The sequence below is a fragment of the Bos mutus genome, chromosome 13, assembly GCF_027580195.1.
Source record: "Bos mutus isolate GX-2022 chromosome 13, NWIPB_WYAK_1.1, whole genome shotgun sequence".
Taxonomy (NCBI): domain Eukaryota; kingdom Metazoa; phylum Chordata; class Mammalia; order Artiodactyla; family Bovidae; genus Bos; species Bos mutus.
In genome coordinates, this window is record NC_091629.1 from 47,985,218 (window position 1) to 47,997,960 (window position 12,743).

At 46.1% G+C, this 12,743-nt stretch overlaps 1 protein-coding gene across 2 annotated transcripts; it reads left to right on the forward strand.

The window, feature by feature from the left end:
* The first annotated feature begins 300 nt into the window (after positions 1-300).
* Positions 301-5,951, forward strand: ASIP (agouti signaling protein). 2 transcript variants are annotated; one of them, XM_005910874.2, is made up of 3 exons: positions 301-464; positions 1,780-1,844; positions 5,247-5,951. In XM_005910874.2, the coding sequence occupies exons 1-3, from the start codon at positions 305-307 to the stop codon at positions 5,421-5,423; spliced, it is 402 nt and encodes a 133-aa protein (XP_005910936.2). In that variant the 5' UTR covers positions 301-304; the 3' UTR covers positions 5,424-5,951. The 2 variants fall into 2 exon arrangements, 1 of the variants encoding a protein (XP_005910936.2); XR_011466673.1 differs by lacking the exons at positions 301-464; positions 1,780-1,844 and adding an exon at positions 4,470-5,024 and having other exon boundaries at positions 5,247-5,386.
* The last annotated feature ends 6,792 nt before the right edge of the window (positions 5,952-12,743 follow it).

The window sequence follows — 12,743 nt, forward strand, 5'->3', positions numbered from 1 at the left end:
AAACAGCACCCCACCCTCTGGAAGGCAGAGACCAATTGCAATGCATTCTTTTTCTTTTTGCAGTCTCCCTCCCTTCCTTGTCTTTCTTCCTCTCCCATCTCTCCTTTCCTCTCTTTTTCCTTCATGAGTTCTCCTTCCCTGTCCTAAGCCTTGCTGGTCCTCCAGCTCCACTGGGACACTGGGCTGTGGGATGGGGGTCAGAGTACCAGCCCAAAGAAACATGAAGAAAGCAGGAGGGCACATGCATCTGCCAGAACCCCTGGCCCACCTGACTGCCTTCTCTGTTGCTCTTAGGCCTCCTGGGATGGATGTCAGCCGCCTCCTCCTGGCTACCTTGCTGGTCTGCCTGTGCTTCCTCACTGCCTACAGCCACCTGGCACCTGAGGAAAAGCCCAGAGATGAAAGGAACCTGAAGAACAACTCTTCCATGAACCTGTTGGATTTCCCTTCTGTCTCTATCGTGGGTGAGTTGCCTGGCCTGTGGCCCAGCCTCTGGGCTCTGGCCCGTGAGAAGGGGCTGCAGGGGGTCAAACACTCCCCAAGCCGATATCAGGATCCATTGCCATTGGTCAGAGCTCCTTTATGCTCATTCCTCAGAACAATTCTGGAGAAATCAAGTGCCCCTTAATTCATTTGGTTAAGAAAGCTCTGCCTCTCACCAATCTAATATGCAGCTTAGCATGATAGAGGCTCTAAGAAACCACAAAGTCAAGACACTTGGTGAATTTGGTTTAACTTGGTGTTTCTGAAACTTACTAAATCACATAACTCCTATCAGTGGTAAAATTTTTAGAAAATGCTGCAGAATATAACCAAATTTGGGACAAACTAGTTCTTTCATGCCAGGGTTGAGAATTGAAAATGACTGCTCAGAGGAAAATATCAGGGGTATTAGAGCCTAGCATTGGAAAATTTCTGGTTCAAATTCATCTGACAATAATTATAATAAAATATATATTTATTTTCTGATAGGCACTCTGAAGTGAATACTATTTTTATTCCTATTTTATTCCACAGCTAAGTAAATTAAAAGTTAGAAAAGTTAAGTAATTAACATACAGTTTGTAATTGGCAGAGACGGTCCACGGGTCGCAAAGAGTAAGACAAGACTGAGCGACTGAACTCAACTGACTGAACTGAATACACACCCAGGTTCTGGGTTAGGTTCTGTTTAACTCCAGAATCTAAGCTCAAAACTAATATTCCTTACTGACTTGCCTCTCACTTCAAAAAGAGGATATTCTAGATATATGGGAAGGGACTGAAGCACATTAACATTGGTCTGTGTCAGATTTTCCACTATATAAACATACCTCATTTATCCTCACAACTCTTGAAGGTAGGTATTACAGTACCTACTTGCATATGAGAAAACTGAGTCTTAAGGAGATTAAGTAGGTTGTCCAAAACCACAAAGCTGTTATGTGGCAGTCAGGATTCAAATCAGGTCTGCCTGGCTCCAAAGCTCTGAGAAATAGGAAATAGGAATACCGGAAACACAAGACCATCCTTGTAGAGACACTGAGTCCATTTTCCAGGGCCTTCTTGGATTTTCCCTTTTGCTTTCCTTCAGAGAACTCTTTGCTCTCAGTCTGTGTCTCCAGGTCTGCAGCCAGGCTGCAGAAGCTGCTGGCCTAAGTCCCAAGATATGATCTATCCAAACAAACCTTCATCCTCTCCCCAACCCTGGGGCTTCCTAGAGCCCTCTCTGCTCTTTGCACTTCACTGAAGTTAAGGACCCTCAGAAAATGGCTTTGTTCCTTCTGTCTCTCTTTGAAGCGCTGAACAAGAAATCCAAAAAGATCAGCAGAAATGAAGCGGAAAAGAAGAAAAGACCTTCCAAGGTAGGCCTGGGAGTTCACATTGTCGGGATGGGACTGGACTTAAAGCGGGAGGACACCTAAGCTCTGGCTAGAAAATAAATGAAAGATTTCCAGGGTTGCATGCCCCAGAGAAACTGAAAGCTACCAAAACCTTCCTGACCTCGAGCACTGAGACAGCCAAGAGCTGAGGTCCAGGATGCTGAGTAAAATTGCTTATCTACACTAAACTAGCTTGAACCTTGCCTAAAATAACTAGCTCAAACTTCCTAAACTAGCTCGAACCCTGCGTGAAATTTCACTGTCATTCATTCTTTTGGATGAAAGCAATGCTTCCCAAACCTCAGTCATTTCAGAACCATTTCTACAACTTTTACCACATCTGAGTTCCACTTATTTAATATTTGTTTAAAACTTAAAAACAAAAATACTATGTAACAGGACTTCCCTGGTGGCTCTATGGTAAAGAATCCTCCTGCCAATGCAGAAGACATGGGTTGGATCCTTGGGTCGGAAAGACCACCACACGGCTCGGAGCAACTAGGCCTGTGCGCCGCGACTATTGAACCTGTGCTCTAGAGCCGGGGAGCTGCAACTAACTACTGACCCTGTGCGCCCTAGGGCCCATGCAAGGCGACAAGAGAGGCCACTGCAACGAGAGGCCCAAACACTGCACCTAGAGAGTAGACCCCACTAACCACAGCTAGAGAAAAGCCCTCGAAGCAACCAAGACTCTGGACAGCCAAAAACAAAAATAAATTAAAAGAAAAACAACTATATAATCATGATAGAAAACCAGTATCACTTGGCATAAATAGGAAGTAACCATGAAAATAAGTAAAATGAAAATAAAACCTTGTTCGCAAATTCTAGCTGGTTGGTGTTGCTTGCCACGTTCTAAATCTTAGACTTGCTCTCTGCATTAACAAAGAAGGATTAGAAAGTGTTGGGGAAACACTAAGGATATATTGACATCAAACTGAGCCTTTCCATTTGAAAGAGACTGAAAAAAGAATCCTCTCTCACTGTGTGATTCAGTGTCATTTAATATTCATGTACTGCCTAAAATTGTACCACCATGATACAGGTTCCCACACTTCGAGAAATACTAGATTAAGGCACTGTTGAAATGCACAGTGTTCCTATTTTAGTGTGCCTCATTTGATCAGATCATGGCAAACAGAGCCAGAATACTGTACTAGGCATTGGAACACGACCTGGCACTGTTTGCACAATAAAGTTCCCTGTTCTCTTTGAGCCTTCTGTAAAGTGAACAAGCAGATCAGATGATTGACAGCACTGTAAAATCTATTTACATGCTAGATTCTGGGAATACAGTAGTGAACAGAGAGATATGTAACTGCTCTCATGGAGTTTACACTCTTCTGGGAGAAACAGAATAGCACGTTAACCAGTGCCGTTCAGATAATGATAAACACTGTGAAGAAATGAAAGCATGGCAGTGAGACAGAAGAAAGGGAAAGTGGTCAGGGGAAGTTCTCTAGAAGGAGGCAGCACTTAAAAGACTGAGAAACTCTGTAATCTTGAGCCACAGTGTTCAATGGAAATGCAATGTGAGACACATATAAATTAAAATTCTAGTAGCCAGATTTTTAAAAGAAAAAAAACAGGTGCAATTAATATTAATATTTTATTTAACTCAGTAGATCCCAAATATTATAATTTTAATATGTAACCAACATAAAAAGTTATTGATATTTTACTTTTTTTGCGCTAAGTCTTGACTTTTACACTCTCAATTCCAATGCCCAGTTTTTAACACTAGTGAAATACAGTCCTAACAAAACAATGTTCAGTTCAGTTGCATCCGACTCTGCGACCCCATGAATTGCAGCACTCCAGGCCTCCCTGTCCATCACCAATTCCCGGAGTTCACCCAAACTCATGTCCATCGAGTCGGTGATGCCATTCAGCCATCTCATCCTCTGTCATCCCCTTCTCCTCCTCCCCCCAATCCCTCCCAGCATCAGAGTCTTTTCCAATGAGTTAACTCTTTGCATGAGGTGGCCGAAGTATTGGAGTTTTTCAGCTTTAGCATCAGTCCTTCCAAAGAACACCCAGGACTGATCTCCTTTAGAATGGACTGGTTGGATCTCCTTGCAGTCCAAGGGACTCTCAAGTGTCTTCTCCAACACCACACTTCAAAAGCATCGGTGCTCAGCTTTCTTCACAGTCCAACTCTCACATCCATACATGACCACTGGAAAAACCATAGCCTTGACTAGACGGACTTTTGTTGGCAAAGTAATATCTCTGCTTTTGAATATGCTATCTAGGTTGGTCATAACTTTCCTTCCAAGGAGTAAGCATCTTTTAATTTCATGGCTGCAATTACCATCTGCCGTGATTTTGGAGCCCCCCAAAAATAAAGTCTGACACTGTTCCCACTGTTTCCCCATCTATTTCCCATGAAGTGATGGGACCAGTTGCCATGATCTTCGTTTTCTGAATGTTGAGCTTTAAGCCAACTTTTTCACTCTCCTCTTTCACTTTCATCAAGAGGCTTTTTACTTCCTCTTCACTTTCTGCCATAAGGGTGGTGTCATCTGCATATCTGAGGTTATTGAGATTTCTCCCAGCAATCTTGATGCCAGCTTGTGCTTCCTCCAGCCCAGCGTTTCTCATGAGGTACTCTGCATAGAAGTTAAATAAGCAGGGTGACAATATACAGCCTTGACGTAGTTGTCTTTAATGGGAAACATTTTACTTCATCTTTAAATTTTAATTAAAATTAAATAAAAATTGAAAACTTGGTTCCTCAGTTGCCCTAGACACATTTATTAAAGTACTCAGCAGCCACATATGGTGGGTGGCTGCCTGCACTGGACAGCATAGCAAAGAATGTCCCCAGGAAAGGAAGCCCCAAAACAAAGCGCCTGCAACAAGAACTCATTTGCTGTGTTCGCTGCACAGAGGGCGAGTGGGTGGGGCAGTGTGTTTAAGACCAGTGGGAGTGGTAGGCGGGCCAAACCACAGAGGGCCTCAGGGATCCCAGTAAGGGGAAGGAGGACGTGCTTAGTCCCTTGTGCGCTGGAGATTGGACAGTAAGGGGGCAAGGGCAGCAGACAGGGGCCAAGCCCAGGGTTTCAGCGGTAGCGAAGAAGTGGCTAGACTCCGAACCTACCGTGAAGGCAGTACCAACAGGGATTGCGGATACACTGGAAGGGGAAGACAACAGAGACGGTAGTTTAAAACCGTGCAGCTGAGTGGGATCCCGTAGGGAGAGAAGAGGCCAGCCCCGAGCCAGTTAAGTGTTGATGGCGGAGCAGGCTGGGACCCGCTAGGGTGCTCTGTGGGCATGGTGGACAGCAGGTGGGGACGTCTAGTCCGAGGAGTTCCCAGGCAGGGGTGAGGACGAGTGGGGAGGACGTAGATGGCTCGGGCAGCCCCGGCGTTTCCCCGCAGAGAAAGGCTCCGATGAAGAACGTGGCACGGACCCGGCCCCCGCCGCCTACCCCCTGCGTGGCCACCCGCGACAGCTGCAAGCCTCCAGCGTCCGCCTGCTGCGACCCGTGCGCCTTCTGCCAGTGCCGCTTCTTCCGCAGCGCCTGCTCCTGCCGCGTGCTCAACCCCACCTGCTGAACACGCCTCAGGGTGGCGGGGCGGGGCTCCCGGGGCCCTGGGGCCTTTCTGGGGTGGGAGAGCTCTGGTAAGAGGGGCTTCCGAAAAAGGGGTGGGCGTGGCTATTGACGTTGGGGCGGGGCTTCAGGAAGTCTCAGCTAGGGCTGGGCTAAAATCCAAATACATGTAATCTTCTCGAAAATGTGTGGCTTTTTCTTTAAGGAACCCGAACCAATCTTTTCCCTTCGCCTAGTCCCCTGCACCGCAGAAGTTACTCGAGCTGCGCACCTGCTGTCTCCCAGGCCTAGGGAAACGCGGTTACTTAGCCCTGAGGCTGCACTCCTGGTAAGCGCTTTTCTGGATCTGGCAGCCAGAGACAGTGCTGCCCCCTACCTTTAACCCTAGGGACACCCGAAGTGGAGACGCTCAGTCGTGTCCGACTCTTTGCGACCCCATGGACAGTAGCCTACCAGGCTCCGCCATTCATGGGATTTTCCAGGCAAGAATACTGGAGTGGGCTGCCATTTCCTTCTCCAGGGGATATTTCCAACCCAGGGATCGAATCCAGGTCTCCTGCATTGCAGACAGACGCTTTACCGGCTGAGCCAGGACACCCGAAGCTGCCTCCAAAATCAGGGAGGCAGAAAGTAAAGTCGCTCAGTCGTGTCCGTCTATTTGCAATCCCATGGACTGTAGCCTGCAGGGACTTCCAGACACCCGAAGCTGCCTCCAAAACCAGGGAGGCAGAAAGCAACCGTTAAGGAACTACTGGGCCTCCCAGGCAGCGCTGTGGTAAAGAACTCGCCTGCCAATGCAGGAGACACAAGAGACGTCGATTTGATGGTCCCTGGTAGGGAAGATGATTCCTTGGAGTAGGAGTCAGTTCAGTCGCTCAGTCGTGTCCAACTCTTTGCGACCCCGTGAATCACAGCACGCCAGGCCTCCCTGTCCATCACGAACTCCCGGAGTTCACTCAGACTCACGTCCATTGAGTCAGTGATGCCATCCAGCCATCTCATCCTCTGTCGTCCCCTTCTCCTCCTGCCCCCAATCCCTCCCAGCATCAGAATCTTTTCCAATGAGTCAACTCTTCACATAAGGTGGCCAAAGTACTGAAGTTTCAGCTTCAGCATCATTCCCTCCAAAGAAATCCCAGGGCTGATCTCCGTTAGAATGGACTGTTTGGATCTCCTGGCAGTCCAAGGGACTCTCAAGAGTCTTCTCCAACACCACACTTCAAAAGCATCAATTCTTCGGCGCTCAGCCTTCTTCACAGTCCAACTCTCACATCCATACATGACCACAGGAAAAACCACAGCCTTGACTAGACGAACCTTTGTTGGCAAAGTAATGTCTCTGCTTTTGAATATGCTATCTAGGTTGGTCATAACCTTCCTTCCAAGGAGTAAGCGTCTTTTAATTTCATGGCTGCAGTCGCCATCTGCAGTGATTTTGGAGCTCCAAAAAATAAAGTCTGACACTGTTCCCACTGTTTCCCCATCTATTTCCCATGAAGTGATGGGACCAGATGCCATGATCTTCGTTTTCTGAATGTTGACCTTTAAGCCAAGTTTTTCACTCTCCACTTTCACTTTCATCAAGAGGCTTTTTAGTTCCTCTTCACTTTCTGCCATAAGGGTGCTGTCATCTGCATATCTGAGGTTATTGATATTTCTCCCGGCAATCTTTATTCCAGCTTGTGTTTCTTCCAGTCCAGCGTTTCTCATGATGTACTCTGCATAGAAGTTAAATAAGCAGGGTGACAATATACAGCCTTGACGTACTCCTTTTCCTATTTGGAACCAGTCTGTTGGTCCATGGCCAGTTCTAACTGTTGCTTCCTGACCTGCATACAGATTTCTCAAGAGGCAGGTCAGGTGGTCTGGTATGCCCATCTCTTTCAGAATTTTCCACAGTTTATTGTGATCCACACAGTCAAAGGCTTTGGCATAGTCAATAAAGCAGAAATAGATGTTTTTCTGGAACTCTCTTGTTTTTTCCACGATCCAGCAGATGTTGGCAATTTGATCTCTGGTTCCTCTGCCTTTTCTAAAACCAGCTTGAACATTTGGAAGTTCATGGTTCACGTATTGCTGAAGCCTGGCTTGGAGAATTTTGAGCATTACTTTACTAGCATGTGAGATGAGTGCAATTGTGCAGTAGTTTGAGCATTCTTTGGCATTGCCTTTCTTTGGGATTGGAATGAAAACTGACCTTTTCCAGTCCTATGGCCACTACTGAGTTTTCCAAATTTGCTGGCATATTGAGTGCAGCACTTTCACAGCATCATCTTTCAGGATTTGAAATAGCTCAACTGGAATTCCATCACCTCCACCAGCTTTGTTCGTAGTGATGCTTTCTAAGGCCCACTTGACTTCACATTCCAGTATGTCTGGCTCTAGATGAGTGATCACACCATCGTGATTATCTGGGTCGTGAAGATCTTTTTTATACAGTTCTTCTGTGTATTCTTGCCACCTCTTCTTAATATCTTCTGCTTCTGTTAGATCCATACCATTTCTGTCCTTTATTGAGCCCATCTTTGCATGAAATGTTCCCTTGGTATCTCTAATTTTCTTGAAGAGATCTCTAGTCTTTCCCATTCTGTTGTTTTCCTCTATTTCTTTGCATTGATCACTGAGGAAGGCTTTCTTATCTCTTCTTGCTATTCTTTGGAACTCTGCATTCAGATGCTTATATCTTTCCTTTTCTCCTTTGCTTTTCGCTTCTCTTCTTTTCATAGCTATTTGTAAGGTCTCCCCAGATAGCCATTTTGCTTTTTTGCATTTCTTTTCCATGGGGATGGTCTTGATCCCTGTCTCCTGTACAATGTCACGAACCTCAGTCCATAGTTCATCAGGCACTCTATCTATCAGATCTAGGCCCTTAAATCTATTTCTCACTGCTGCTGCTGCTGCTAAGTCGCTTCAGTCGAGTCCGACTCTTAGCGACCCCATGGACTGCAGCCTACCAGGCTCCTCCGTCCATGGGATTTTCTAGGCAAAAGTACTGGAGTGGGGTGCCATTGCCTTCTCCGATTTCTCACTACCACTGTATAATCATAAGGGATTTGATTTAGGGCATACCTGAATGGTCTAGTGGTTTTCCCTACTTCCTTCAATTTAAGTCTGAATTTGGTAATAAAGAGTTCATGATCTGAGCCACAGTCAGCTCCTGGTCTTGTTTTTGTTGACTGTATAGAGCTTCTCCATCTTTGGCTGCAAAGAATATAATCAATCTGATTCGGTGTTGACCATCTGGTGATGTCCATGTGTAGAGTCTTCTCTTGTGTTGTTGGAAGAGGGTATTTGCTATGACCAGTGCATATTCTTGGCAAAATTCTATTAGCCTTTGCCCTGCTTCATTCCGTATTCCAAGGCCAAATTTGCCTGTTACTCCAGGTGTTTCTTGACTTCCTACTTTTGCATTCCAGTCTCTATAATGAAAAGGACATCTTTTTTTGGTGTTAATTCTAAAAGCTCTTGTAGGTCTTCATAGAACATTCAACTTCAGCTTCTTCAGCGTTACTGGTTGGGGCATAGACTTGGATTACTGTGATATTGAATGGTTTGCCTTGGAAATGAACAGAGATCATTCTATCGTTTTTGAGATTGCATCCAAGTACTGCATTTCGGACTCTTTTGTTGACCAGGATGGCTACTCCATTTCTTCTGAGGGATTCCTGCCCACAGTAGTAGATATAATGGTCATCTGAGTTAAATTCACCCATTCCAGTCCATTTTAGTTCGCTGATTCCTAGAATGTCGACATTCACTCTTGCCATCTCTTGTTTGACCACTTCCAATTTGCCTTGATTCATGGACCTGACATTTCAGGTTCCTATGCAATAGTGCTCTTTACAGCATCGGACCTTGCTTCTATCACCAGTCACATCCGCAGCTGGGTATTGTTTTTGTGAGTATGGTTTCAGACACACTGAAACCATACTCACAGATAACTAGTCAATCTAATCACACTAGGACCACAGCCTTGTCTAACTCAATGAAACTAAGCCATGCCTGTGGGGCAACCCAAGACGGGCGGTTCATGGTGGAGAGATCTGACAGAATGTGGCCCACTGGAGAAGGGAATGGCAAACCACTTCGGTATTCTTGCCTTGAGAACCCCATGAACAGTATGAAAAGGCAAAATGATAGGATACTGAAAGAGGAACTCCCCAGGTCAGTAGGTGCCCAATATGCTACTGGAGATCAGTGGAGAAATAACCCCAGAAAGAATGAAGGAGTAGGAGTAGGAAATGGCAACCCGCTCCAGTATTCTTGTCTGGTATACAAAGGGGCCTGGCAGGCAACATTCCATGGGGGTCACAAAGAGTTGGACATGACTGAGCACACATTCAGTCTTTCACCCTACCCCTCTTCTAAGGATCTCCCCTCACCTCCACAAAAACAAAATGACTACAACTCCATACCCAGTCTCACTGTGCTGTCTGCCCTAAGGAGTCAGGGTCTATGAATAGAAGCTGGGGTGGCTGATTGTGACTGGACATCGTTGTGGGTACAATGGCCAGAAGGCTCTGGCCTGAGGATCCTACAGCCTTAGGAGGCTCCACCAAAAACGTTAGCCTCAGAAACAAATAAAGGAGTGGGGGAGATAGAGGGCAGTCTACTAGAGACTTCTGGGGGCCTCAGAGAATCAAAGGATAAGAAGCCATGTGACAAGCCTCAGAAAGAATAGGACCCTGAAGGACATGAAAGGAGCCAGGTCAAAGAACCCAATGGACAGTGTTTTCAGGGCAAGTTACCTCCAGACACTTCAGTTCTTGCATGGGATCATTCATAATTGAAGTTCCCAAGGAAGAGAAGGTATGTTTCTCCCACTTCCAGGCTAAAAGAACTCCAACCAGTGGTCCCAGCCATTTTTAATTCTGAAAGCCTGGACTTTTCCTCACTCCTTACCCTAGCTCTGTCAACTAGGAAGGGGACAGTGAGCCTGGCATGGTAACTAGGCAGCAATTTTTGTCCTGGATTATCAGGGGCCTGTCTCTTCAAGTGTCCCAAACTGTCCCCATCCTTAGAGATTCTGAGTCTGTGGAAAACTGAGATGAAGCATCTTATCTTTGGAAGGACCCTGGGAGGTGCTGTTTTGGGGAGAGCACTAAAGGTGTGAACAGGGTCTGTGAAAAAGGACCAGCCAGGGTCGGGGTGGTCACATGAAAACTCCCAGCACTTTGAGAGGCAAGGGCTCTCAGTGATAGCACCTACTTGCCCTGCTTGGCTGAAGGCATCCCTGCCAGTAGAAAAGGTAGACAAGCTGAGGTTTCACCTGTCAATGTCCCCCAGAACTAGAGCTTTTCCCAAAGGAATTACCATAAACAAGAAAGAAGAAACTGCAAACAGCAGTGGTACAAGAAGATAATTGTTTGAAAAATAATAACAAGGCCTGTTGTACACAAGAAAGAGAGTCTAGAGAGAGGTTATATGACTGAACAATATGAAGCAGTTTCCTCAGCCCTGATAACCACCATTTATCTTTGTCCTTGGAGGTGAGGACAGTGGGGCTCAAGGGCCAGGACAGGTGGGGCCACCCCCCACCCCGACCCGCTTGTCTACTTACAATCTTCCGTCTTTCAAATGTCTCAAAACTCCTTCCCAAGGAACTTTCTCCACTGGAGACCCACAGTGCCTGCAGTGACACAACCAGCGTGGAATGAAGGACACAAACAGACCCCAGACCGGGCAGAGCTGGAACTACCTGGGCAGAGCGCACACACGAAGAAAATTGATGGGTGCTCCAGGCTAGGCTGGGGACATGATTCTGCACATTGGGAAAAGTCTGCATTTCTCTGGGCTTCTATTCACTTGTCTGTAAAATGGGAGATCATCAATCTTGCTGTTCTTATTACAAATCTGAAATAGTATTGCTTCTTATACCTTAACAAAGCAAGCAACATAGACAGAGAAGCTCCCAGTTACTCTTTTGTGTTCTGTCATTTAGGCTGCAAGCCCACAGAACCTTTTGTTCCCTGTACCACAACTGCTGCTGAGTAAATGTCATCAGTAATTAGAATATTGGGAATATATTGTAGCCACTGCTCCTGTGTTTTCCAGACATTTGTCACCAGCCAGGCACCATTCTCCCCCCAGTTGAGGCCAGAAATGCAAAGCCAAAGACCCAGTTCATTAGTGACAAAATCACTAGGCTGCTGGGTCCAGACAACCACATGGAAGCCCAACCCATTCAGTCCTTCAGCACATGTGTATTGAGCACCGACCAGGCACAAGGCCCTGTGCCAGGTGTTGTGAATATTGTGGTGAACAAGTCCAGTCCTCTTCTTACAGAGCTTATGGTTTAGTGGACCAAGATCACCAGCCCTTGTTAAAAGTCAGAACCATTGTTAGCACTGGAGAAGGGAATGACAATCCACTCCAGTATTCTTGCCTGGAGAATCGCACGGACAGAGGAGCGTGGCAAGCCACAGTCCATGGGGTCACAAAGAGTCGGACACGACTGAGCGACTAACACTACCACTACTATTGTTAGCATATGTGGTCTGTTCCCACAGACCCTCAGTTTTGCTTCTGTTGAATCATATCCCTGGTTAGGTATTTATCTGCCCAAGTTCCTCTTCAGTTGAGATCCTAAGATTCTTCCACCTTTTCAGAAATTCCTCCTCAAGCCTTAGGGTCCAGAGAGAATGGTTCTGGGTCTCTGCAAAACCCTGCCTGAGTGAATTGAAAGTTGTGAAGATCTGGGATACACGCTCCCTATTTCCCAGCCATTATTCACATTTCTCTTCCTGTGTCTCCCTCATATGCACAGAACAAAGGTGAGTTCTGTCCTAGATGTGTGTGTTCTCCTGTTGTAAATATTGATCTAGGATAATTTCTTCCTGGAGAGCGTGGCCTTATACTTGTGCCCAAAGTTCTAAGAACGTGGGCTTGAACAAGTCACTGACCTCTTGATGCTACTACCGTTTTCCGTTTACAAAATTTGGAGTCAGTCAGTCAGAATGTTTTGGTTGCAAACAACAGAACTGATTCTGGCTAGCCTAAGAAACAAAGTGGGGCAGTACTCTACTGGAGAGGTCTGGATTCTTCAAAGAATCAAAGGAAAAGCCAAACAACAAGCCTTAGAAAGGATAGCGCCCTGAGGATGTAAAAGAAGCCAGGTCAAAGAAACCAATGGACAATGTTTTCAGGGCAAAGCTATGGGATGTCACCTCCAACCACTTCAGTTCTTGCATGGGACCACTCAAACTTCAAATTCCCATGAGTGGGGATCTGACTGACCTGAAGTGGTACCCAGGGAAGGGTGGCCCATCTTGATAGACAGTTGCACAAAATCTGTCCTTAACATGGGAGGGGTAATTCTCCAATT